At 41.6% G+C, this 27,374-nt stretch overlaps 1 protein-coding gene across 6 annotated transcripts in view; it reads left to right on the top strand.

The window, feature by feature from the left end:
* erich2 (glutamate-rich 2) overlaps positions 1 to 23,201 on the top strand; it is a 140,009-nt gene extending 116,808 nt beyond the window's left edge. For all 6 annotated transcript variants that reach the window (XM_051930682.1, XM_051930681.1, XM_051930683.1 and 3 more), the window contains 3 exons: positions 4,909 to 4,966; positions 8,669 to 8,740; positions 22,622 to 23,201. In XM_051930682.1, coding sequence (XP_051786642.1) covers positions 4,909 to 4,966; positions 8,669 to 8,740; positions 22,622 to 22,782 — 291 coding nt within the window. In that variant the 3' untranslated portion in view covers positions 22,783 to 23,201. The remainder of the gene's footprint in view (positions 1 to 4,908; positions 4,967 to 8,668; positions 8,741 to 22,621) is intronic.
* Positions 23,202 to 27,374: the final 4,173 nt, after the last annotated feature.

Below are 27,374 nucleotides of genomic sequence, written 5' to 3'. Positions count from 1 at the left end.
GTGCTTTTCTTCATCCATTTCTCGCATAGGCAATACAAGTGTCACATATTCCCTGCTATAATGACAGGGTCTCACATACCATCTTCTTTGTTGCTGTTGCTATCCTTTTTTTTTGCATCTTCGCAACAGCATCAGAATGCAAAGAATTTTTATCTTCAACATCTTTCTTCCCTCTACTCACAACACAGTGAAACTGGACGTTTTTTTCTCACCGTGATGATTTCTCACACTGCCACCTGATGGAATCCTCCAGATTTAAATAAAGTAAGCCCGCTAATATAGACAGTACACACCTGCAAGCGTACGGGTCACGTAGTGTTAAATATTCCCTGGCCCTAACTGTGTGTTACTGTGTTTAAGTGTAGAGGATTGCAATAAATTCTTTATCTATAATACCAAGGATAATGCAGAAGAAAATAATTAGGAACAGCTTTACTTAATACATACAGGTTCATAATCTAGGTCTTTGCCAATGTTTACCTGATCGATTGAGCATTGCTTGCTTTTCTTCTGTCAGAATACTTTTCTGTATTGCCTTATTTATTTTTTTGAATTATTATTATTGTAATAACTGCTGCTGTTTATTTTTGTTGTTAATTTTCTGACATGATTATGCTACCATCCATCCATCCATCCATTATCCAACCCGCTGAATCCGAACACAGGGTCACGGGGGTCTGCTGGAGCCAATCCCAGCCAACACAGGGCACAAGGCAGGAACCAATCCCGGGCAGGGTGCCAACCCACCGCAGGACACACACAAACACACCCACACACCAAGCACACACTAGGGCCAATTTAGAATCACCAATCCACCTAACCTGCATGTCTTTGGACTGTGGGAGGAAACCGGAGCGCCCGGAGGAAACCCACGCAGACACGGGGAGAACATGCAAACTCCACGCAGGGAGGACCCGGGAAGTGAACCCGGGTCTCCTAACTGCGAGGCAGCAGCGCTACCGTTGCGCCACCGTGCCCGCCTGATTATGCTACCATTTTGCTTAATTCTTTTTTTTGGATGCTGCCGTTTCGGGAGCTGTTTTACTGTTTGTTGTTTGCTAGTTATGTTGAACGATGTTACATGTAATGTCATCATGTTGCCACTATAAAAGATGGAAGCACACATAAACTGGCATTCAAATTTAATTTGCATCAAATTAAAGCAAGAACCGTGAGATAGTCAAGAACTGGAGAACTTTCAAAAGCAACAAATTATCTTAAGTACTTTTTATACATATTTTTGTCTCATTTACGTTTTTTTTTTTTTTTTTTTTTTTTAACTCCAGGATTCAGTTTTTGTGGTTTATTTCTCATTTTAGCGAACATTAATTTCGTAACTGTCTTGTTTTCGGTAGAGATGTGTCACATGACCCCATTCGTTACACCAGGGACATGCACTGTAAAATCTTTGCATCTTTATAGTGTATATTATCCTTCAGTGGATACTCCCCGTTTCAATTCTTGTTAGTGGCAGTTAGTTCATTATTCAAGTAGACCTTAGCACTAGGTGTGTTTTCTGGTTTCTGACTTCTTTTTCACTTTCACTCCTGATTTATGTATTCAAATTCTTGGGTCTGACTGCTTCTATGAATGAGTGATGTCAGTTTTTGATTTTTAATATATTTACAAACCTTTCTGTAAACATGTCTTCACTTTGTCATTGTGGGTCCTTCAGTGTAGATTGATGGGCAAAAATGGCAAATGTATTCATTTAAAATTAATTCTGCAACACAATAAAGTAAAAAAGTGAAGGGGTCTGAAAACTTTCTGAATCCTCTGTATATGGAGTAAGTAGTATAGCTAGGCATTCTGGAGTTTTTGCCTTTATTATTTTTAATAATTTAAAAATGTTTTTTATTAGGTGATACTGTATCGAGAAGTCAGTATCGTTGAAGCAGCTGATGTGAAATGCAATGGTTGTGTGTCCACTGACCCAAGATTCTAGCCAGCTACATTTTAAACTTTCTCTAGTGTTCATGAGGGGAAATAATTATGATACAGTAATTTACACCTGAAGAGATGAAAGTGAGGCAGAGTACTGTGATATCTGACAAGGAGAGAAAAAAGTGGAATTGGTACCTGTATTTATCAAGCATCTCAGAATTACTCCTAGGAGTTGCATACAATTCTAACTCAGAGAAAAATCTGTCCTACCCCTGTTTCTTGTGGTTGGTCAGATGTTCTGCATTTCTGATTTCAAGTTATACGTTGTTGGCAGCATGCTGAGCTATAGAGGGAGCAGTTGTTTTTCTTGATCGCTTTGTAAATACTTTTTGTAAATGTGTAGCAGTGCTACAACTTAAAGGACTCCACTTCTCAGCTGTCCTGAGGGTATTGCCCTAGTTGGACACTTGAGGAGAATGCAGGAGCTGCTGGGGAAAAGAGGGGCCTGCGGGAATCTTAAAATGGAGCCAGCTAAGCGGCAAAGGAAGCGGTTGTCTGTTCACCCATTTGTCTCATCTACCATAACACCTGTGGAATATCATTTATACCCTGGATTGTGAACCTGTAAGGATATATATAGACTGTCTGTTGTGTGAGTAGTGTTGGATTGGTCATTGTGCTTCATCAGAGGGAGCGCTCCCCAAATCTCACCCCATGCCGCGTCAGGACTGCCGGTAGGATTATTTATTATATTACTTACGGAAATCTGTTCCCGGGATCGTCATCTTTTCTTCCATACCACTTCTTCCATTTCTGCTGCATTGGGACTGATTCATGGACATTGTCGTAGGTGTTTGTTGTTAGGTGTTTATTGCTGTGTGTTGTATTTGTTATTGCCCTAGGGGATTATTTGTTGTTTATATTCACTTTCCATTTAATATATTATTGATTTACTAGGGGGTTCGCCCCCTGCTCACTTCGCTCGCCAACCCCTCTGGCATGTGCTATGCGCCAGCCACTTCGCATCTGTGCCACTCGCGTTGTGAAGAGGGGGGCTGAATGCACCCCAAGGAGACGCAGTCGCTCCTCCAAAACCCCCTCTTATACAATGGGAAACAAGCACAGTTTTTTTTTTTTTTTTACCTCCTCTTTGCTCGATCAGCTGCTGGCTTGCTGCTGCTGCCGTGCCGCATGATCTGCATCTCGCACAGCGCTTCGAATATTTAAAAGCCTGTACAGCAGGTGTCCTATTCTTTGTCTTTTATTTCCAGCCCCGGGTGTGGTTAAATCTCTTGGCACAAAGTCTCGTCTCATGGGACGTGAGTTCTTGATAAGAATCTAAAAGTCTAACAACATCACAAAGTTTGATAAATTCTGAAGAGAATTATACCAAAAATATATATGTAGGTTTTAAAATAAGCCGATTTAAAGCGTGACATACAAACGTCACATAAAATCGTTGCACTTTTAGGCTTAGGATTTTATATATAGAGAGTAGATTTATTTGATTTGTTGGATTTTGTGTTTCTGTCTGTGAGTGATTGCAGGTCGGGCCAAAGCTGGGTGCATTCCTGGAATTCCCACCAAAAAAATAAATAAATTACCGTTCCTTTGACGGTGTGAATCTGAGTGGCACCGGACTGCTACACGTGTACATCTCCAAGTGGTAGTTTTAGTGGAGGTATATGTACATACGTGATTTGGGGATAGTTTTTTTTTTTGGGATTAGTACAATTGTTTTTCTTTTTGTATATATTTTGTTCCCTTTTGAGGAGCTTCCTAAGCCAGGGATAAAGTAGGAAGACTTCCTTTATTTGTGTGTGTGTGTGTGTAGTTTTTGTACCATGGACTGTAGGAGGGCATTGTACTTACTGTAAATACTTTTTTTTTTTTTTTTTTTTTGTTTCTATTTGCCTTTTGATGGAGTGTCAGTGCTGAAGGACTGTGAAACAAAGCACCCCTGACACTGCTGTGTTTTTACTGTACATCACTCTTGTAAATAAAGTTGCTCCTTTCACCCTTCAGTTTTGGTCTGTGTCTGTGCTCTCCTCTGATCTCATTCAGCTCATGAACTATCAGATGACCAGAGTGTAGGCTGGGATCACCTTCCCTTTACATGGAATATCACAGATAAGTATCACATTAGGTTACTCATTACTGTAAAAAGTAATCGAACTACGTAACACACAATACTCTTCACGTCTTACCCTACTGCTCCAGAGATTGTGTTGCTGAGTTTTGTACTGTACGTTCAACTCAACAACACAAATTTAGTAATTTCTGAAATATTAAGACAGATTATTTCATCCAGGAGAAAGAATAATGTGATTACCCGATTGTTTGTCCCTGAAAATATATTCTGTGGCCATTTCTACCTGTGCCTGCTGAATGCGAGTGTGAAGGGAATGCATGCGCAGGCTAAAAGAGTGCAACGGACATGCACAGGCCACAGTAACCTGGCTAAGTGTTTACGTGGCCACATAATCGGGTTATTCGCAGAGAAACCTACCTCTGTTAATCAGGATTCTGAGAGGAGAATATTCTGATTTCACTAATTAGAATAAGGATTTACATGGCATTTTAGAAATCAGGTTTATGTGAATAATTGGGTTATTGAGGCACATGTGAACACGGTAATTGTCGCTTGAAAATCGTCCATGGTGGCTTGGAGAAAAAATTGTGCAATTCATTTGCATGATTGTAGAATAAACACCAGAAATACGCACTCAATCAGCTCAGCACGATACCACTCAGCAGACTGACTAACTGGACAGCAGGCATGCGATTCCTAGAGAAATACTCGACAGCTCCAACCTGCTCCCGTGCTATCGGTCAATTCTGTGAATGTTTGAGTCCCCCCCATGTATTGTTACTGGAGGTTTCTGTACCAAAGGGACTAGCGATAAATACTTTTTTCCTTACTCACTTTTGTAATAAACACAAATAAATTGAAAGAATTAACTCATAAGAATATGTTTTTGTAATTTCTTAACTTTTTTTTTTTTTTTGTTCTTTCTGTTTCAGTTTCTTCATGCGGTAATGAATGAAAATTACACCCTGGCTAATAAGCTGTGCCAAATGAGTAAGTGATCTGATCTGCTGAAGCGTCCTCAATCAAATGCTCACCTAAGGGCTTTCAATACGGAGGCAGGATTTGCAGTGTTGATTTTTCTTTAGTGTGGTTTACTCACAGTGGTTAGAACTGCAACTCTGCTTATCCAGGATTAGATTTCCATGCCTAGTTTCTGTATGAGTGGAGTTTGTAATGTCTCCCTGCATCTGTGTGTGCTTCCTCCTATACCCCCAAAGTCAAGTATGCTCTTTGAACCGCCGATTTATAAATAAACTTCTCACTGCTCAAAGCGCTTTACATAGAGAGTTGTTGGTGGGGTGGAGGGACGGGGGGGTCACTTCATCTACCACCAATGTGCAGCATCCACTTGGATGATGCGACGGCTGCCAGTTTTGCACGTGTACACTCGCCAGACATTAGCTATTAGGTAGTGAAGGAATGAGACATAGTTAGCTGGTTAGAGACGGGATGGTTAGGAGGCCAGAACGATTAGACATTGGTGAGCAATTTAGCCAGGGCATCAGGATACACCCTGCTATTTGTAAAGGATGCTTAGGGGTCTTTAATGACCACAGAAATTCAGGACCTCGGTTTTACTTTTGTTCCGAAGGACGGCACCAGTTTTAGAGTACAGTGTCACTGTCATTGCACAGGGGCATGGAGATCTATACATACAGACCACAGAGTGATCAACCTCTGCTGGCCTCACCAACATCCCTTTGAGCAGCAACTCAAGTTTTTCCTAGATGGTTTCCCATTCAAGTACTGGCCGGGCCCAAACATGCTTAGCTTTAGAGGAATCTCTTATTCTGAAGTGCATGAGGTGTGGCTACTGACATAAACAACAGAAATTCAAATGCATTTTAAATGGCTGAAATAGTTCACATGGAAAAATTGTGCCCCTTTTCGATTTGTGTGGATAAGTGCAGAGATGGGAAGACACAGGTATACAGGAAGTGGATTTTAACGTTGTGAAGAGACCTGGTTGTGAGCAGCACTTCATGCAATGGGATACAGGAAATGGACTTCCATTGTTAGGGGCCCAATAATTGTGTAAAATACCAACTAGAGGGTGACATGATTCCTCAATCCCATAAGTGTCAGCAGGGTGCTATGTGTGCTTCCTGGGTGTTCCTGGGCCATTTATTATGGAATTTCGGCTGAGATGTGCAGCAGCACCTGGGGCTGCTTGAGAGGAGCCTAGATGTATGGTAACTTCTGCACAGCCCATATTACACGGGAGGTATTCTCCAAGGTTGTCCTCTGAAATTACTACACATCCTTAGCTTAGAAGCTCACTCCAGCCAGCTGTATTGGGAGTGTGAAGTTGGGAGGAGAGTCCATGACAAGCACTCAACTGATGGAGGAGGAGAGGTCAGAGGTGTTAAAAGGATATTGCAGGCAATAAGGAAGGCTACCAGGTGCATGGTGTGGTGGGTTAATGCGTTAGACATCCACACGGGTGTGTCATGAGTTCAGTCTCCTATGTGAGTAGGCCCAGATGGGAAACAAGATTACTTTACTGGAGCTGCTACAACTGTGATTAAGTAGCTCTGTGACACTTTATCATCCAAGGATACAAACAGCAAAGATCTGGAGTGAGGATAAAAGTAAGGTGGAAAGGATTCAGATCTGCTGGCCTCCATATAATGAGGAATGATCATCCATTTTTAAATAAGTCAGATGAGCTGTCACATCCTGTGGCGAGTTGCAGCAATTTCAGGTGTTGTGATATTTTGAGTCCTGTGAAGAACTGGCTTAAACTTCTTATATCAAATGACATTTTAATGCTAGATAGGTTTCATCTGATATGATCAGACAGAGTGGAAAAAGGAGGAGAGGGACTGGACATCTATGTGAATAAGCAATAGGAAGAAAACGAGCACATTATAATTAGAACTAAAATGTGTGATACAGACATTGAAATACTTCAATGAATAAATCCAGGTTACTGCTCAGGGAGATACGTTATACCATCCTTGTTAATTTTTATTAACTCTGCAACAGAAATGTTACCAGCACTCTTAAGGATGAATCATTCAGACCCTAGAATACTGGTGACTTCAACCAAAGGAACAAACTTCTATCAGCATGTTCCATCTGTGGACACATCAAGCTGAAACTACTCTATTCAGATGTTAATACCTTTAAAATGTAAACCTGTGGTACAACTGGGCAGATCTGACCCCATCTTAATGCTGTCTACAAACCTGCTATCAGATGGCAGCAGCTCTCTTGTTAATCTAGCCAGAGGTACTTAAGTGTTTGTGGAGATTGTGGTTTGTTATATTTCTAATTGTATTCAAGTTCTGTAAAGTTATAATTTCCCCTTGGGTAAAAACAAAGTATTATCTATCTATCTGTCTGTCTGTCTGTCTGTCTGTATGTCTCCTAGGATTGGATTGGGACTCTTTCAGTCCCCAAACCCAAAAAGTGCCAAAGAAACTAAAAATATAAAGGATGGAAGGCTTTTAACAACTGAATAAAGAAGGTTACAGGGCTTTGGGGGTGAAACCCAACAAATGAGATAGCAAAGCCAAAATGAAAAGACCCTTCACTCCAACCAATACCCCTGTATACACCTTGTACCTTTCTCCCTTCTTGCGCTTCATGTCTTTTCCTTCGTCCTGCCAAGTAAACTCTCATCCACTCTCCTCCTGATTCTAAGTTAGCCAAAGCGGTGGCCGCTGGTCTCTTTTATTTCCAACTTCTGGATCAGTTCTAAGGTCACTTACAGTCTCTTCTGAAGTTATCTCTAAGTCAGGAATAACTCTACAAAACCTAAGGAGTTGACTTCCCAGAGCTCCCTCTAGTACCCCCAGGGATCCCGTCCAAGGCCAGACAAGCCTGCAAGGACCTCAATAGCAGCCACCTGCTGCCAGCAGTTACAGCACTGTGGAATGTGCACTTTTTTTGTTGTGTAATCTCCTTTCTCCTTCCACTATATTTACATCCCTCAATTAATTTAAGGAATGCCTTTTCCCTCATCTCCACCTGGTATTCCTGCCAGGGCAGGTTACGCTTGATCTTCTGTCATGGATGTGTTCCCAAACCTGTTGATACAGGGCCTGACCCTGATCACCTTTATACCATTTGTATACCTGTCTATTGATCATAAAGCCTGCCTTTCAAACCAATCTCTCTGTTTATAGTATCTATCTATCTATCTATCTATCTATCTATCTATCTATCTATCTATCTATCTATCTATCTATCTATCGCCTCCTTTTGTGTTTCTTTCATTCTTTATTTTCTCCATGCGTCAATCCTTCATTTTATTTGCTTAATAAAATATGCTTGGGAAAGGTGCTATATAAATAAAATGTATTATTATTATTAATAATAATAAAAATACTGTTTTTGTTACTTTTGGCCTACTTAGTCTAAATTGTTTTCTATAGGTAGTAGTAGTGGAAGTATTTTATCCCTTATTAAAGTATATTTTTGGAGAAATTAATTGATATTTTAGGCATTTATGCAGGTCCTTGTTCATGTTGTAATGACACAACAATGGCAACACTTCAAAACACCTGACTGTCGGAGGACGACATTTTATATCGTTGCTCTTTTTTCTGTTCTAACATGACACAGCTCTTTCTTTACATGGTGGGCAGCTTTGCACGTGTTTCCGCCGTCCGTGTTTTTCAGATGCCCTTGGGATGTGCCATTGGGCAGATTCTTTTAACTTCCTTTCCTTTTCTGTTTTTCCAGTTCTTATTTATGAAGCTGACAACCCAGAGGCCAAACAATTTATTCCACTCATCGAGGCGAAGTTACTGATAGGTAAGCCACTGTAACAGTTTGTTATCTCAGCCTTTCTACTTTTCAAACTGTGATCGACGTCTAAAAGCTTAGAAATCAACTCAAGGAAAGTTTCATAATTTGTATTGTTTCATTTTTAAAATTCTTTTGACATGAAAAAGGCTTTTTTTTTCATTCAGCCTATTGCCTCATTATGCACCCTGAAATAAAGTAATTTACATTTTTATGAGAAAATTAAAAGATTATGTTTTTTGCATATTTTAATTAGCTTTGGTGAAAAATAAATAAATAAATATATAATATGTGTGGCACTTAACACTGTCAGATTTTTAATTGGTTTCTAAATTTGTGTAGTTTGTCAGAGATAAAGATTAAGGCTTAGGTTGTGCTTTTTTTTTGAGTTCTGATTTTTCTTTTTCATTTTTTTTCTTAGTTCCCATTTAACATTTGTGATATATTCATACTGCTGCCTCAGGCCTCGTCCATACATCTGCGTTTAGTTTCTGCAGCTGCGTAATATATGTGTGCTACACCATACCGGTAAAGTCAATTCTACTGATGCCACTTATTCACAAGTCCACAGAGGAGTTCAGTAAGTTTTTCTAAAATGTGATATGCTGCATGTTTTCCGCATGAGGAAACCTCCCAGTTTATGGGTGTGTACTGCCCTTCAATTAATGGGCTCCCCCTTCATGGTTTGTTCCGCCCATGTGTTCAGTGCTGACCTGTGGCCATAAAGCTGACGTCCTTGGTGTTAACCCCGAGCGTGACTTGGACTCAGAATTCTGCGTGAATATGGTTATTCCCAAGCCAGACTCGGGGTGTCGTGTAATGATCTGCATTACATGTGTAAGCCCGATTAACTTTCAGGACAGTATTCAGTTGTTATTTAGTGGATGAAATAACATCATGTTGCAAAAAATCATGAATACTTTAAGCCGATTTGCCACATATTCATGAGGGGGCGGAGCCTTTATTGAAAAACCCAATGGCAAATGAAAAGCCTTAAAGGCGGTTTTTGAACAAACTGAAACTGAACCATTGTTCAAACTGAGCGATAGAGATGACAATGTGAATCGGTCCTTTTCTGTCCTCCCTGGCCATTGGACCTTTCTTTTTATTCTGTGTTAATTAGTGTTCCCTAATTTTATTTTCTTATTTATTTTTTATTTTTTTCTCTTTCTTCATCATGTAAAGCACTTTGAGCTACATCTTTTGTATGAAAATGTGCTATATAAATAAATGTTGTTGTTGTCATCAGACCTTGACACAGAAATGCATGATAAAGCACGTTACGACCAAACCGCCATAATATTTGCTTGTGTGGAGCTTCAGCATGGTGCGACAGTAGCTGTGTGATAAATGAAACATAATTGTGATCGAGTGCAAAGACAAGTAATACGGTAGCCCCCTAAGCACCATCCACAATGTGGTAACTATCGGTGTCTATGCCATGGGACATGTGGAAGTCACAAAGCCTTACACTATGGTAGCCCACACATGGGGCACATTAGTTGTGCGAATTGAGCACTAACATTCAATCCACTCATGTGGAAGCAACAGAAAAAATATAAGAAAAGTGTGCAGAGAAACATGCTGCTACTCTCCTGATTGTGACATTGAGCTGTGCGTTGGGGACCGTCTCAAAACATGTCACACAATGAACGTGTACTGGCATCAGTACAGCACTGGACACTCGATGTACCTTTCTTACAGTATTTATGTAGATGTGTTGGTATTTACAAGTTTCTGTTGCACATAATAACATTTTTCTGGTTAAAAAAACGTTTTCTACTCGTTTTTCAGGGATACATATAACACTAAGGAGGTTAAAACTTAAGATGGATTCTGATGTGTGGGTGGACATCCAGACTGTAACAAAAATGAGTACTGCAGTTGAACTTGTAGGAAGTAGCTTGATTTGTGTGAATATGGGTGCACATCTCAAGAGTAAATGAAGAACAACATCTTGGTCCAGAACATCGTCATTATTGTTAGATAAAACCCTTTGCTAGCCTAAGAGGTAACTTGGTGTTATGGCAAGGAGTGACACAGACACTGGTTGGTATTCTGAGGCAGATCCAATCAAGCATTGCCCAACTGTCCCTTTAGGAAGTCAGTAGTCCACAGGGTACATGTAGCACATGCTTATTGGCCCCCCAGAATGTCCCATACATGCTCTAACAGAGAGGAACCTAGGGATCACAACTGCCCAGAACAAGTTCCAATGTCTCTGTGTGCTCAGGCATTGTCCTGTTGGAAAGTTGTGCCAAACAAGGTCAATCAATCTTGATGTCCCATTGACATGTGGTCAGTTACATAAGAACATAAGAAATTTGACAAATGAGTGGAGACTATTCAGTCCATCAGCCTCATTTGCTTAGTTAATAACTAAACTGTCCTAACAACCCATCCTGGTACTTCTTTTTTTCTCTTTAATTCTTAATTGAGACCTTTGACATTCCAGCTCACAAAGTTCACTATGGAACTAAGTAATGGAAATATTTCTTCTGAACTTTTGTTGACATTTTGTAGTTTTAGGTTAAGGTAATACATGTTACATACGATAACTTTGACATAGATTTCATATTGTTTACTTACAAGTGATAGAGCTATGGAGTGTATTGTTATGTTGTCACTAATGGTTAGTGGAGCTATAAGGGATAAAATAGAAATAGCATTGCACTTTTTCTCTCCACCCACTAGTCACTTCCTGATACTTCTTAGAGGTTGTCATGGTTTCTTCTTCAACCACATAACTCGGTAGTTTGTTCCAGACTTCCTAAACAATTTTTCCCCAACAATCTTTAAACCTCAAATGGAAGGTGTAGGACCATAGATGGTGCGTACAACATAACCTAACATTCCCAGTTGCCTTTAATCCAGTCTGCAGTCATGGAGCCTGAAGTCTATCATCACCACACTAGCACAAGGTAGGAACTACTTGATGATTGTGTTATGATTTGGAAGTTTTCTGCACACCTTTTGAGACTTGTAGTTTTATTTTGGAGGTGTTCATATTTTTTAACATTAGGACACAATACATATTTGTTTTACAGTAGCACCAATTTGATTTGTGGTGCCACAGTTTTGTATCTTTTTAATGGTAGCAATGCCCACAATGAAGAACTGGAAGTTGTGGAATCATCACAACAATGGTGTGAAATCACTGATTTGTCCAGCATCCAATATGGTGGATATTGTGGTGAAACTAATAAGGGAGTCAGGACATAGCAAGATGTTTCGAGTAAAGATTTTGAGTTTGTTTTGGGCTTTAGCGATCAGGTTTATTCATCTTTGGCCTTTGTTGGGTTTTTTAACTTTTTTATCTACAGTACCTTACTTCTTGATCTTTTTTTTCTTTATTTTTGCCTCTTTTTCGTATTTTTATAAGAAATTTTGCTACAGTTCAGTACAGGCCCACTCCTAACACCCCAACAGGGTCCAGGTTAGAATGGCCAGTCCACGCCTGCTCATCTTTGCAAACACCCATCCGTCCATTTTCCAACCCGCTGAATCCAAACACAGGGTCACGGGGGTCTGCTGGAGCCAATCCCACCAACACAGGGCTCAAGGCAGGAACCAATCTCAGGCAGGGCGCCAACCCACTGCAGGACACACACACACACCAATTTAGAATCGCCAATCCACCTAACCTGCATGTCTTTGGACCGTGGGAGGAAACCGGACCACCCGGAGGAAACCCACTCAGACACGGGGAGAACATACAGACTCCACGCAGGGAGGACCCAGGAAGCGAACCCGTGTCTCCTTACTGCGAGGCAGCAGCGCTACCACTACACCACCGTGCCACCCCTTTGTGAACATGGGAGTCCAAAAATGAAAACCCACACAGTCATGGAGAGAATGTACAAAACCCACACAGATAGCAACTGGGCTGAAGACCAAGACTTGGGATGATGGATCCCTGAGGCAACAGCGGTAAACTACTGCACCACCATGCTGCCATGCCACAAATGAGAAATCCCCAAATTACATCTGCTCTGCTTGAATCAATGTTTGCAAGATCACTCTGGTGTAAGGTACAGCAGCAGTTGAGGCTTTGAAATCCAGCAAATTAGTGCTGCCATCTAGAGGAGAATTAAAGTGCTCAGAATGTAGCGTGCAGTGCCAGTAATCAATCCAGCTTTCATTCCCATATGTCAAAACATCCTTCCATAAAGATTAAGATGTGAACCTCTCTGTCAATCACAGAGCCATGCTGACATGTTACCCAACATGCACCAGGACAAAGACTTGGTGTTTTGGTCTGAAGTGGGTCCTTACTGATTTACAGCTATTTTGTTCTGATATATAACACTTCATTTAGTTTTTAGTATATGCTTATTAAATTGCTAAACTTCCCTCCTTTGACAAATAAAGATCAATCTATCAGTGGTGCCCACCGTGGGGCACACGGCTCCTCAAACACCCGAACACAGCAGTCACAGTGCAACAATTCGCAAATTTTATTTACAAGGGGGAAATATTTTTCTTTCATTCCCTCTACAGCACAGTACAATAAGAACTAGTAAGCACAAGATACACAGCCCTTTGCCTTCTGTCTTTTAGGCATTCTCTCTTTCTTTCTCTTCCAACTCCACTCCTTCTCTGGCAATCTTTGTACTCCTCCTTCTGGTTCTGGCTCCCCAAAAGAAATGAGGCGATTCCTTTTATTCAGAATCCTGGGGGTACTTCCAGTGCTGCATGTGACCTGGTAGCACTTCCAGGTAAGGCAGAAGTTCTACATATGAGGGCTCCACAATTCCTGCAACACCCCCTGGTGGTATACCCAGAACCCAACAGGGCTAAGCCAAAAAATACCAATTCCCATATAGACCTGTGGGAATCCGAGACGCTGTTCCAACCCATGGGGGCTGCCAAGTAGCAATTCGGGAGATTTAGCACCCTTCAGTAGCCATCTCCTCCTGTCCTTCCTTTAAGGAGGTGTACCGGCCAGGTAAAGATGCCACCCATCCTTCACACTATGTGTGATATGGCGCCTTTCCTATTTATTTGTCTGTATATAATATGACACCTTTCCTATCTATCTTTTTATCTATATATGATATAGTGCCTTTCCTATCTATCTGTGATATAGTGCCCTTGCTCTCTATCTATGTATCTGTCTATGTGTGATATGTTGCCTTTACTGTCTCTCTATATACAATATGGTGACTTTCCTATCAATCTGTCTATCAATCTGTTATATCATGCCTTTTCTATAGTGCCTTTCACATGTATATCTATCTGTGATATAGTGCCTTTCCTGTCTACATATGTATTTTTATTATTAATTTGCCCTGAATGAGTGACTTCATGAGATAGACTTCTACAGTAGTACTGTACACTACTGCGGAATGGTGGCTCTGAGGCTAGGGATCTGCACTGGCATTCAGAAGGTTGCCGGTTCGAATCCCATAAAATGCCAAAAGGGACTCTGCTCTGTTGGCCCCTTGAGCAAGGCCCTTAACATGCAATTGCTAAGCGCTTTGAGTAGTGAGAAAAGCACTATATAAATGCAAAGAATTATTGTTATTTACATGAAGAGTGTGTGAGGATGCTGTTCGCTGGTTCAATCAGCCCCACTGGCTTACTATGTATCCTCAGCGAGTGACTCCACGAGGCCATGAGAAAAATATGAAAACAATTGTACTGCACCTACAGCGTCATCAGAAAGTCTCCAGGCTCCTTCTCTTTTTACAAATTTTGTTATGTTGCTGTCTGGCTATAAAATCATTTAAATTATTTTTTCCCTCATCAAGCAACAATCAAAACTCCAGAATGACAAAGTAAAAGCATAGTTTTATCATTTTTTTTTTTTTTTGCAAATTAAAAACTAAAAAAAGTGAACTATCCAATGGACACAAGTATTCAGAACTTTTCCAGAGTAAACAGCTGGAGTTCTTGGCAGCGATTCCTCCCTGGGGCCTTCTTGGATTTGACACAACAAACTTCACACATCTGGGTTTTTGGATTTCCTGCTGTTCTTCTCTACAGATCCTTTCAATCTCTGTCAGGCTGGATGGAGACCATCGGTGGTTCCACTGCTCATTTAACTTTGAGGCTTATCCACTCTGATGGTTTCCGTCCTTGGGTCGGTCTGTCCATGAAGTTCCACTGGTGGTCACATTTAAATTACACTAAACAACACTCCTTTCTTCTCCTCCTATCCTGTCCTATGCAGCAACTTTATTCTCTAACTCTGCGCCAACTTATTCTTCTGTATTGTCATTTCTATTCTCAGATCTACTGTAGTCAGTTCAGTCAACTCCTCTGAATCCATCACGCTGAATTGTGTTCAATTTTATTTTATTTTACTTTAATTTGTACTCTTATTTTGCTTTGAGAGGGGTGCTATATGAAGGTAATTATAGAAAATATAGATGGCCTAGGTGGCTGTATATTCAGAGTGTTTGGCTTTAAGGCACTATACAAAACCTCAGCAGTGCAAGCTGAATCCATACCATGGACTTAACTTTGCAGCCCTCAGCGAGATACTTCCCCTGACAGCATATGCCATGTAGAAATATGGAAAAGGGTATACTGCATCTGAAAGGGGCTTTGGAGTGATCTTCAGCACAAAAAGGCACTATACTAAGTGTCACAATGAGATGATGTTGTTGCATCACTACGTGGCCACCAAAACAGCTCTGACCTACCAAGGCATGAACTCTACAAGACCTCTGAAGGTGTCACAGGGTATGGTGCACCAGGACTTTAGCAGCAGATCCTCCAGCTCTGCAGCATACCCGACTTGTAACATCCAAGAGACACTCAATTGAATTGAGATCCAAGGAGTTTGGAGGCCAGGGCAACACCTTGAACTCTTCATCATGTTCTTCAATCTGTACAATGTGCCAATGCACATCATTCTGCTGAAATGTGCCACTTTCATCAGGGAAATTCTGTTGCCATAAAAGGTATGTCTGGTTTTCCCAGAACTTTGCCTTAACCATCACACTCCCTCTACCGGCTTGTCTTCTTCCAGCAGTGCATACTGGTGCTGTCTCTTCCCCAGGTAAACAACACACACAAACATCGGTCATCCATATGATGCAACAGAAAATGGATTTAGTGGACTAGGAGACCTCCTCCCATTGATCCAAGGTCCAGTTCTGACACTCACATTCAAATTATAGGTGCTTTTGACGGTGGACAGTGGTTAGCGTGAGTAATCTGACTGACCCCATACACGGCAGAGTGTGATGCAGTGTGTGTCGTGACACGTTACTCCTCTAATAAAACTGTAAAGTTACCCTTCTGTTAAGAGGCTGCCCCTTTATTTGCCTTTTTATTACCCTTTACAAACTCTCTATATACCCTTTTACCCTTTGTTAGCTTTTGTTGACTTCTCGCATAGATGAGTCTTGGCCTTCCAACACCATCTTGGCAGTTTGTAGGTCTTCTCTCCTCAGATCACTGTCAGGAGGTACTCGCCATGCCTGACCATGAGCATCCCACAAGCCTTCCCATTTCGGGAATGCTCTGGCCCAACTATCTGGGGATAATGGTTTGACCCTTATTAACTCTTTTAGGACGGACGTGAACTTTTGTCAACACAATGGGTCAAGGGTGAAAAAAAGCTGTAAATGTCGCTAAAACTCACCGTTATGTTATGGGTAAGATCCTCTTTGGTAGAGGACTGTTAGACTTGTTAACTTGGCATTGAATCCCTGCTTGTGTATGAGCAGCATAGAGTAAACAATGTTTAGAATGGCATTGACATTGGGGAAGAGAGCAAAGTGAATGCACAAAGCAAAATACTCCATGCATTTTTTTAATTTATTTATTTATTTATTTATTTATTTATTTATTGCGTATTATTGCTGACTCTGACTTATTGAACTTCGATTTTGATGCAAAAAATCTGGAAATTAAAAATGAAAGACAGGTACCTGCATCAGGTGATTGGTGCCCAGCTGATCATAGTGCTGGACACACACATATAGCTGATGCACCTACGGCAACATTCACCCTGGGAGGACCACACAGATGTAAATCTGTCGGAGGCAAGCTGGCTACTGGTCTTCATCAAACAACATGGCGCACTAGTGGACACTACGGATTACCAGCCACTTGACTACTTCAAGCTGTTTTTTATTCCAGAAAGTGCCTTTTAGCTTATGAGTGATGAGACCAGAGGTGGGCAGAGTAGCCAAAAATTGTACTCAAGTAAGAGTAGCGTTACTTCAAAATAATATTACTCAAGTAGAAGTAAAAAGTAGTCATCCAAAAAATGACTCACGTAAGAGTAAAAAAGTATTTTTGTGAAAAGACTACTCAAGTACTGAGTAACTGTTTGATTATAATAAATTATTTATTTTTTAGAAATGTTGTATTAAGACAGACAAAAATATAAAATAATGTGCAAATTCTGCTATTTCCAAATAATAAAATAAAAAATGAGTAAAAATAAATAACATTACAAAATAAAAATACACAAATAACACAAATTTCCAAATCTCAGTTTATCATAACAGAGCTTTTGAAGCCAGTACCTACAGTAGGTGACATGTATGTTTGAACAGTGCAAACTACTTACAGTGACAAGATATACTGTACACTGACCGTATAATACTGCATATTCACTTGCCCTCCAAATAGCGCGGCTGATAGAAAATAACATTAGAACAAGGCAGCATGTGCACGTCCAAGAAGTCTCACTTTACCTTGACTGTCTGTGTCAGTGCATGTTTGGTTAAAATGTGCTTGGTCTTCACTCAGTGTAGTGATGGTTAAGCTTCAGCAGGAGTTGGCCTTCAGGGTTCTTGCAGTGAAGCTGTGACCGTTTAGCAGTGAACAGGAGCCCCGCATGACTAAAAATCTCTCACAGGCTGCAGATGCAGGAAGTTTGTGTGTGGTCATGTGGCTGCATGGCTACGTCTGATTGGTGAAAGAGAGTCATGTGATTATTGTTGCTACGTTTGATTGGTGAAACGGAGTCATGTGATTATTGTTGTTACGTCTCACTGGTGAAACAGTCATGCAGTAGATCCACTGGCAGCTTCTCTGTGGCAAAAATATAGCATATCTAATGTGTAAATGGAAAAAAGTAACGAGTCGAGTGTTACCCAATGTAGCAGAGTAAGAGTAGTGTTTCTTCTTCACAAATGTACTCAAGTAAAAAGTATGCTGCAGTAAAACTACTCTTAGAAGTACAATTTTTTTAAAAAGTTACTCAAGTAAATGTAACGGAGTAAATGTAACTTGTTACTACCCACCTCTGGATGAGACCAACAGGTATGTAATAAGGATGGGAATTTAAATCCTGTAAGGGATCATGGAACATAAAACAGAATGACATTTGTCATAAATAAGTACCTTATGTTGATGTATAATAGAAACCATTGCTTTGTGTGCTTTTCAGATAAATATTCAGCACTGGGACAAAAATGAAAAAAAAAAATTAGCCTTAAAAGAGTCAAGACCCTGTCCATACTACTAAGTTTTCATTTCAAAAGTGCAGACCTTTGTCTGCGTTTTCACACTTCATCCACGCTACCCCAGTGTTTTCAACTCCCTGAAAATGGATACTACTGGAAACAGCACCTCAACATTATAATGTGGATGAGCGAAAACGTTGATTTTTGAAAACGCATGTAAACGTGGGATATTAAGAAATTCGAAATTTCTGTTTTTTGTCATAACTGGGTTATTCACCTCAATCCGATTATGTGTGTGCATGTAAACGCACTGAATGTCTCTTTCCCTGATTGGCCATCCATCCCATTAGAAAATCCTATTCCGACATAGCAGACATAGAGGAGCTGCTTTCCATGCCTCTTGGTGTGTTGCTTACCAGTATGCATCTACATTGTGTTTTTGTACAGTTGCCAGGCTGTATACATGCGTAAAAGGCAAATAATTTAGTGGTCGCTGTAGTTTTCAGATTACAGTAATTGCTGGCCAGCAGTGTGTGTGTATATCGGTGATTACCAGCTCTTCAAGGATTTTTCCGCCAACATGCACATGCCCAGTGTAGGTGAATATCTATTTTATCAGTCATGCTTGTGTGGACAGAAACACTTTTGTGTATAAAAAGCGCTAGCATGGACAGAGATAATTTTTATTTAAAAATGCATAGTTGTGTGGAAGTAATCAAAGTTATTCCAGTCTTTACACTTGCCCTTATAATCTTCATTCAATACGTTGAGTACGAGTACCTCATGTCAGCTTACCATCTATTATGACCCTGACCTTGACATGCGGCATTGTTACAAGTGTGATGAATGGTCCGTGGCGAAGTGCGATTTTAAATAAATAATCAAAACTCGGGGAGTGCAGGCTCCAATCAATGGCGGGTGTGTGCAAGCGTTTCTCGCTGCAGGAATGATTGGGGTGCCTGGCTGATCACACTTACGTGTAGTGGTGTAACACATCTGCACCCAGTTAGGCAAGCCAATATAAGAGGGGGAATGGAAGGGAGGAGAGACGACAGAGAACGATAGGCAGAATGGAAGAAAGAAAGATGGAGGTTAAAGGGAGGGAAAACTTGAGAGAGAGAAGCAGGACCACAAAAGAGCCCATGCTAGAGGAGCAGAGGCAGGTGGTCAGGTGCGAATATCAGGGCGAAGAGACAGGGGCTGAAGAAGGGCAATTCAAGGGAGTAGGAGCAACACGATATGTGGCGTCATCCCTGCTGAGATCTGAGGGACTGGCAACAGGAGACGTGTGTTTGGCTCAGCGTAGCACCCCAAGGATGCCGACAGACTGGCAATGGGGACCCGAGTCAGGTATTGACGAATGACTGCATCTGTCAGAAGGAGATGTGGATTTTAAAAGGAAGCATAGGGGTTCGGGAGATTTTAAATATCTGTCTCTGGATTTGAAGTTTTTAACCTCGATTATATGAAGTATTTATTGACTTGTTTTTAACTTCCACAAATTTTCACTTAATTATATGGGTTATTTATTGAAGACTTTGAATCACTGCACTGTTTTTGCTTTGTTTTGAATTACTCTTAATAAAAGCACTTATCACTTTGTTTGCAGCATGTGAGTGTCTTCATCTGCCAGGCTCATCTCCGTGCACAACTATCAACAGTCCAGGTTCAAGAAGCTCCCAAATTTAACAAGGAGTGTGGAGCTAACCCGGACTGTCGCAACGAGATAGTTGTGTGATGTAGCAGGTCCACAGCTCAAGTTAACAGGGCCACTTTTTAAATTAATAATCGCTGCACTTGCAGCTTAGTGAGGGGGTGTGGTGTGTGTGGCGGGTCAGTTCTCAGGGAATTTGTGATGCGGGCGAACCTCGCTTAAGTGCACAGGTGAGGTGTCATCCACATCCACAATTGTTCCCAGGAGATGCTGATTGCCACAGCTGATCCACGTCCCCGTGATATATAGAAGCGCGAGGCGGCTAGTAGGGGGGAAAAAAGAAAAAAAAAAGAAAGAAAAGAAAGTGACGGAGTTTGCAGGGAAGAAGGCGACAGGAAGCAGGGAGAGGATAGCTGGTGCAAGAGAGAGAGAGAGCAGGCTCGATGGAGCAAAGGCAGGCAGCTAGGAGGTGAGCCCCTGCAGAGGAGTGTTTGGCCGACACTCGGTGGGGCTGAAGAAAGCGGTCGCTCCAGCTGAGCGTTCACGGAGCTGGAGTGACCAATATTGAAGGCGACTGGCCATCGAAAGTCAGCGGCAGTCGTGGAGGCTTTGGGCTGGATTAGCCCCAGTGTGAGCACCCTGACCGCTGAGGAAACAACCCAAGTCTCGGTCCGGATGAAGCCCGACGAAGCCAGGGATCGGAGGGCTACCGGACCAGTGTGAAAGGCAACTGCACCTGCAGGTAGGGCAACTCCCCTGATGCGAAGCCCGATGGGAGAAGCAGGGGAGCTGCCAGGTAGAAAGAAGAAGGCACCGTGCTTTGGATTTTAAGAGACTGCTTCTATCCATTGTTTTAACCTCATTGTTTTTAAAAGATTTTTTTTTCTATTGGATTTTAACCTCCACCTTTCACCCATTTTAATGGATTATTTATTTGAAGACTATTGAATACACTGCAGTATTTATTTGGACAGTTTTGATTTGTGTTGCTTTTAATAAAAGCACTTCGCACTTTTTGCACCATCCCCTTGCTTTGTTGTGCCTCACTGCCAAGTTCATCGGTGACATTGCCGATGGTGTCGGGTTCAGGGCTCCCGGAAGGACGATGGGAGCGTGGAGCAATCCCGCATCGTCACAAGTTGATATCATTCGCTTCATATGGGATTGCAAATAATGCTTTGCCTCATCAGTGTAGTCTTGTGCTTTAATTTGTTTGATGGTTAGTTACTTATGAAGTCTAAAGAAGGTTGAATTACAGTAAGACACCACCACACCCCCCCCCCCCAAAACCCCCAACACACAGGCCATAGGGTAACTTAATGAGCAGAGCTCCTTAGTAGGGAGTTGATCACACTTTAAATAATGAAGCACACGGACACCCTGCATGCGGGCATTCAGTGGGGACTCAGGGTTTGTTGGGGTTTTCTCCCATAATGATTTCAAAGTGCGAAAACACACGTATCATTTCATCGAGCAGAGTGGGGAGGTGATTTCGCACACGGACACCAGAACATTTCAGGAAGCGGGGATTGGGACCCCCTTGCTGAATTAGACACGTGGACACTCTGTCATTTCAACGAGTTAGGGGGGAATTTGGGGATTTCGCCATACTGGGGGAAGAACTATGAAAGGTGAAAAGGAACCTTGCCGTCAAGTGCCCCCGGGGCGCATAACCAGAATGCGGTCCTGGAGGGCCGCAATGCTTGCAGGTTTTCATTCTAACCATCTTCTTAATTAGTGACCGGTTTTGCTGCTAATTAACTTTTGCCTTAGTTTTAATTAACTCGGCTCAGATTAGATCCCTTAGTTAATTCCACCCGGGGTGGTAAACGTTAATATTTAACATTATACATAGTTATTGTCTGTTTTTCACCTGCATTATTATCATTCTTTAATTTAATATTATTTATTGTATCAGTATGCTGCTGCTGAAGAATGTGAATTTCCCATTGGGATTAATAAAGTATCTATCTATCTATCTATCTATCTATCTATCTATCTATCTATCTATCTATCTATCTATCTATCTATCTATCTATCTATCTATCTATCTATCTATCTATCTATCTATCTATAATGTGACACAAAACGAACAAACAGGTAACCAGCTAACCACATTATCTGAACATAAAGAAAGGTGATGGTCTTGGTAAGGTTGGTCTGTCAGGTCAATAATCAGAAACAGAAAATCAACACTTTGGGAAATGTCTGCTGTAGCAGAATGAGAGCAGCAGTAAGCCGTGGAATTAAACAACGGCTTTAATTAACAGCCAGAATTGACTTCTCATTAAGGAACTAGTTGGAGTGAAATTGATTGGAGTTGGAAGCCCCAATGTAGCTGGTCATCTGTTGGCTTGTTTCCCGTCTCATTTCTGTTTGGCTGCCATTTAATGAAGAAAAGAATTGAGGGGACTGAATCCTTAAAAACAGGGCTATGAAAATGAAGGGAAAAGGAGATATTCAGCAGTGAAAACTGGTCAACTGTTAGGATGAAAACCTGCTGCCACTGCGGCCGTCCAGGCCCGGAGTTCGACACCCGCACCCTAATGGGTCTAAAGTACCAGTATCATCTTTTGTACCCTCTTCTTGTAGCACTTGTTTGAGAACAGACCCCTAACTGATGTTGACACAGTTACGTTGACCTTATTTGTAAATTGCTTTGGATAAAAAGCATCTGCTAAATGAATAAATGCAAATGTGAATATGTTAAGGACACTCTTAAGGAAAAATCAAGAAAGTGGGCTCACAACCAAAAATTGTCAGTTTCTAATTTTGTGAACCTAAAGAAAACACAAAACCAAAACTTCTCTTGGTTCTAATCTAAAAGACAGATGTTCTTATAAAATGTGGTTTGTTTTTCAGAGCAAGAGCAGGATGAACATGAAAGCACAGATGAATCCAGTAGTGAAGACAGTGATGATGACAGCAGCACCGAAAGTGACAGCAGCGTCAGTGGGGACAGTTCAGAGGAAGACTCTGACACTTCGGAGGATGAAGCTGACGATGACACACAAGAGGCTTAAGGAAATGCACAGTGTTATTTCTTTTTGTCATACTTCTTGTTGAATAAAACCAGCACAGCATTTGCTTCCTATTGTACCTGACAGTCTGGGCTCACCGCCAGCTCTAAGTGACCCTGAGGTGGACTAAGAAGGGGAGAATTGATGGCTGGTTTGGATCCATGTTTTAATCCAGTGTTTGACCCACGCAGTAGGATGGACTGTCGACTAATATCAGTGGTGAGACTCAGCCAAAGAGTTGGACTGGAAAACACCAGGCTGTCTGTGCCGTCCTACCCAGTGACCCGTTTAAGACCCCAAGTGATTCACGTCACTAGCCTGTGCTCCATTTGTGTAGTAATGCATACACTACTGTACTTGGCCTTGTAAGCCACTTTGAAGTGAAGTTACAGCAGTAAATAAATTCAGTGTACGTTACTCAATCCTTTAGAGTGAATTAACGTTATTGGGAAACCCAAGGGACCCTCTGATTAGCTCTGTTAAGATTGAGAGTGTCGTTATAAAGACACTATACAAAAAATACAAAATAAGGCAAAGCACCCAAAATGTGAAGGGAGGATGGCACCTGTCTGAGAAAATGTGACGCTTTGTCAACCCTGAGCCGTTAGCAGCCAGAAACAGGAAATGTGAGGCAGAAACGTTTATGTGAGGAAAATCGAAGTTGAAGGGTGGGAAACGCCAGCTGTCAAATGTAGCCAGAAAAAAACGTCACTGGACATCACCGAACTTCGTTTGTTTGGTTCAAATGTGGTGGACCTTCATTTTTGGGGCCCTGAAGCTTGAACCGTTATGTGGAGGTAACTTCCCAACCAGCAATGAGGTTAGGGTAACCACTCTTATCTTCTTCCACGACAAATCACCACAAATTTTTTTAAAACATTAATCATGACATCTCATCTATATACAGTATATAAACGTCAACATGTGTATGTATGTATGTTACAGCATGACGTCCAAATGGCTGGAGAGATTTTCATGAAACTTGGTACACATGTTTCTCATTGGTCGACTAAAAATACTGAAATCAGCCCTAACCCACCCCCTTCTGGGTAGGGTGGGGGCTGATCTTGCGGTCTTGTATGCAGGTTATCATCCAGTTGACACTCTGAATGACCACCAGAGGGCAAACTCGAGGTTTACTGCCAACGTTCTTTATGTTTGAGCACCACCGCCCCTGTTGCTTTTGAAATTAAATAGACTTGGCCGAGTTGGCATCCTAACTATTGTTTAGGACTCATTCTGAATTTGTGACTCGAACTACCATATATATACTGTATATATAAACGTCTATGCGTGGAAGTGTGTGTGTCTGTCCGGCCCAGAAGTGTGAGGTACAGTCAGGGTAAGGGCTCTAGCTCCAAGGATAGGCAAGTGAGGCCAGCACACCGACAAAAAGAAACCTCCGAAGAAAGGCAGTCGCTTAGCTGCTAATGCACAAACGATGTGAACATGTCGAATCCTTCTAGGAGAGAGATGCCCAGAGTAGTTCTGGCGATTTCAGTACTTTCTAGGATCCAGCTTACACAGTTAGAATATATATATATGTTGCAAAGTTTTACTGTCAAATAATGCAAAGAGTACGCAACATGTGTTTAGCCCTTATTTGGGTTCATCAGGCGTACACACTCACTGCACCCCCTCTCGGGAATCGAACCTCGAACGTCAGCGGCGAAGCCTCTTACATTGCACCACGGCGTGTGGTTCGTTTATTTGACAGTATGTAGATCGGGGTAATTACATTCATGGCATTCGTAGTCTGAATCACAATCTGATTGTCCGAGGTTCGATTCCACAAGAGGGGATGCAGTGAGTGTGTACGTCTGATGAGCCCAAATGAGGGCGAAACATGTGTCGCGTACTCCTTGCATTATTTGACAGTAAAACTTTGCAACATTCTATGATCTGCTTCTCGCAACTGAAGAGGGCACCATGGCAGATGTTTGCCGACTTGCAGACCAACCACAAGCGTTACCTGGTAGGTAACCACCCATACATTCAGATTGTGATTCAGACTACGAATGCCATAAATAAATATATATATATATATATATAAAAGCCAAATACCACTGAGTCACTCATCACGAAATCTCCCGAACCATGAGTACTTGGGACTTGAAAATTGGAATGTAGGTTACCCTTGGCCCATAGGTGTTTGCTAAGAAAAGGTTTTAAAAAATTTCATGGTCCAAACGCGTTCTGTCTGTCTTTCTATCTGCTTTTCATGAGACAATTACTTAACAGATTTTGATCTGCTTGTTTTCGATAATTTGCTTGAACTTTCCGGTTGATTTTGCGACTTCTCTAATCGCGCTAACTACCACAGTTCGCTTGCAGTACCGATGTATTTATGCAAATCCAACAGAGTGGCTGTGGGCCGAGTGCAGGGGTGCAGGGCCTTCCTCATTCCCTCGCCAACCTCTGTTCGAGTTACTCCACGTCTCACCATGTGTTGGAGTGCACCTCGCCTCCGCTTAGCTAGAGATACCTGTTTGTTCAACACAAATTATCATCTACAGATTGTTCCAGCATCACTTCCAAACGAATAGAGCGATTTTCATGACACTTGGTACACATGTTTCTCATTGGTCGACTTAAAATACTGTGGGGTGAAATCAACCCTAACCCACCCCCTTCTGGGTAGGCTGGGGGCTGATCTTGCAATCATGTGTGCATGTTATCATCCATTTGACACTCGGAACGACCACCAGAAGACCAACTAGAAATGACTGCCAGCATTCTTTATGTTTGAGCTCCACCGTGCCCCTGTTGCTTTTGAAATTAAATAGAGTTGGCCGGTTCCGAGCGTCAACTGGATGATGACATACATATAAGACCACAAGACAAGCACATTAGTGAGTCTTCATTGTTTGTTAATTTATTTTTAAAGTTGTGTTTTTTTTAATTATATTTTTCTCAAACAATTAAAAAAATATATTTTTCTCCCGGGCAACGCTGGGTATTTCAGCTAGTATTTTGATGAAAACTGCTGTACTGAATTACTAAATATTATAATTTTTTTAAACCCTTTCTCATACAGTAGACACCTAAACTTTTTAAGCTAAAGTGGACTAAAGTTGCCCCTCCGAGATTAGGGGTCGTGGAGCTTTAGCTTTATTTGTTTCATGGTTGATCTGCCCCTGAATGCAGCATCTTGTGGGGCAATAATACTGTATCTTTTAAATAAATGGCTTCACCGCCATTCACACCATTAAACATTTTGGTTAGTGTTGTGGAATACTGGGTCCTGCCCTAAACAACACGGAGTCCATTTCTAAATAATGAATTAAATAAGCCCGCTCGATCCCTGTGGGTGTGCGTGCTCACGCAGCCACGGGAGGTTGGTGGAGTGCCTGAGACGTAGTACACCTGCTCGTTTGGGTGTGCCCTGTCTTGATTGCTCCAGTGGCTTTGTGGAGTTCACAACTGAGGCGCTGTGGCCATGTAGGCATATAAGGGGGAGCCGGTATGAGAGAAGGAATTCTTGGGACAAAAATAGAAAAAGCAACAGAGAGTACTGAAGAAACAGAGCGATGAGAACAGCATTGGGAGGAGAGGTGGGATGAGCCAGTTAGCCAGTGGATGAGAGGCAACACGTTCGATGACCCCATGAAGGATCGGCACTCTAGGGATGGATTGTCCCCACTGATTTGTTGTTGGGGAGTGCATGTGATTGAGTAGGGGTCCTACCCCAGGGATCTGAGTCACGCCATGGGAGCGAGAAGGATGACAGGAGGACAACCGACCCTGAGCGGTCTGGCCAGCACTGCTTGGAGGCAGCTAAGATGAGACTCGGCTGGTGAGGACCCCTCTGCCGGCTGAGTGAGTATTGAGCAATGAATGGAATATTGACATGATGATTGTGTTGGTTTTTCTCATTTTAAATTCTGGGTTTTACTTTGTTGATCATCGCTGTTTTTATGGATAATTTGTTTATTTATTGGAGATTTTGCGGTGCACTTTGGACACGTTGATTTGGGTTATTTGAATTAAAGCTCTGTTCACTTTTTTCACTTGCTTTGTGAGTGTCCTCATCCGCCCGGCTCATTTCGGTTACAGTACAGACTGTGGTGGGTTCAAGAGACTCTTGAACGCAACAGGAGAATGAAGCCAACCTGCTCCGTCACAATTGTGTCTTCAGGCACACAGAACCTTCAAATTACTCAAGGAACTGATTGCCATAACACCATTCATGGTGAGCTCTGTGTCAAGTGGCGCCTCTCAAACAGTATAATTTAAATAGTTGCTTTTTTTCATAATTCACCTTTCATGGAGAGTACTGCCACAAAAATAAAAGTGTTAAGCTTTAGTTTTTGCAGTGGGATAAATAAGTATTTGATCCCCTGCTGAATCTGTATGTTTGCTCACTTACAAAGAAATGAACTGTCTCTAATGTTTATGGTAGTTTCATTTTAATGGAGATAGACAGAATATCAACCAAAAATCCAGAAAAAACACATTAAGTAAAAGTTATAAATTGATTTGTGTGTCATTGAATGAAATTACATATTTGATCCCCTACAACCCAGCCAGAATTCAGGCTCCCACAGATTGGCTGTACAGGCCCGTCATAAGTTTGCCAGTGAATGTCCGGGCCT

This window comes from Erpetoichthys calabaricus, chromosome 8 (assembly GCF_900747795.2).
Source record: "Erpetoichthys calabaricus chromosome 8, fErpCal1.3, whole genome shotgun sequence".
NCBI classification, from domain to species: Eukaryota; Metazoa; Chordata; class Cladistia; order Polypteriformes; family Polypteridae; genus Erpetoichthys; species Erpetoichthys calabaricus.
The sequence above is the reverse complement of the archived record's forward strand: the minus strand, read 5'-3'. Positions and strand labels throughout refer to the sequence as shown.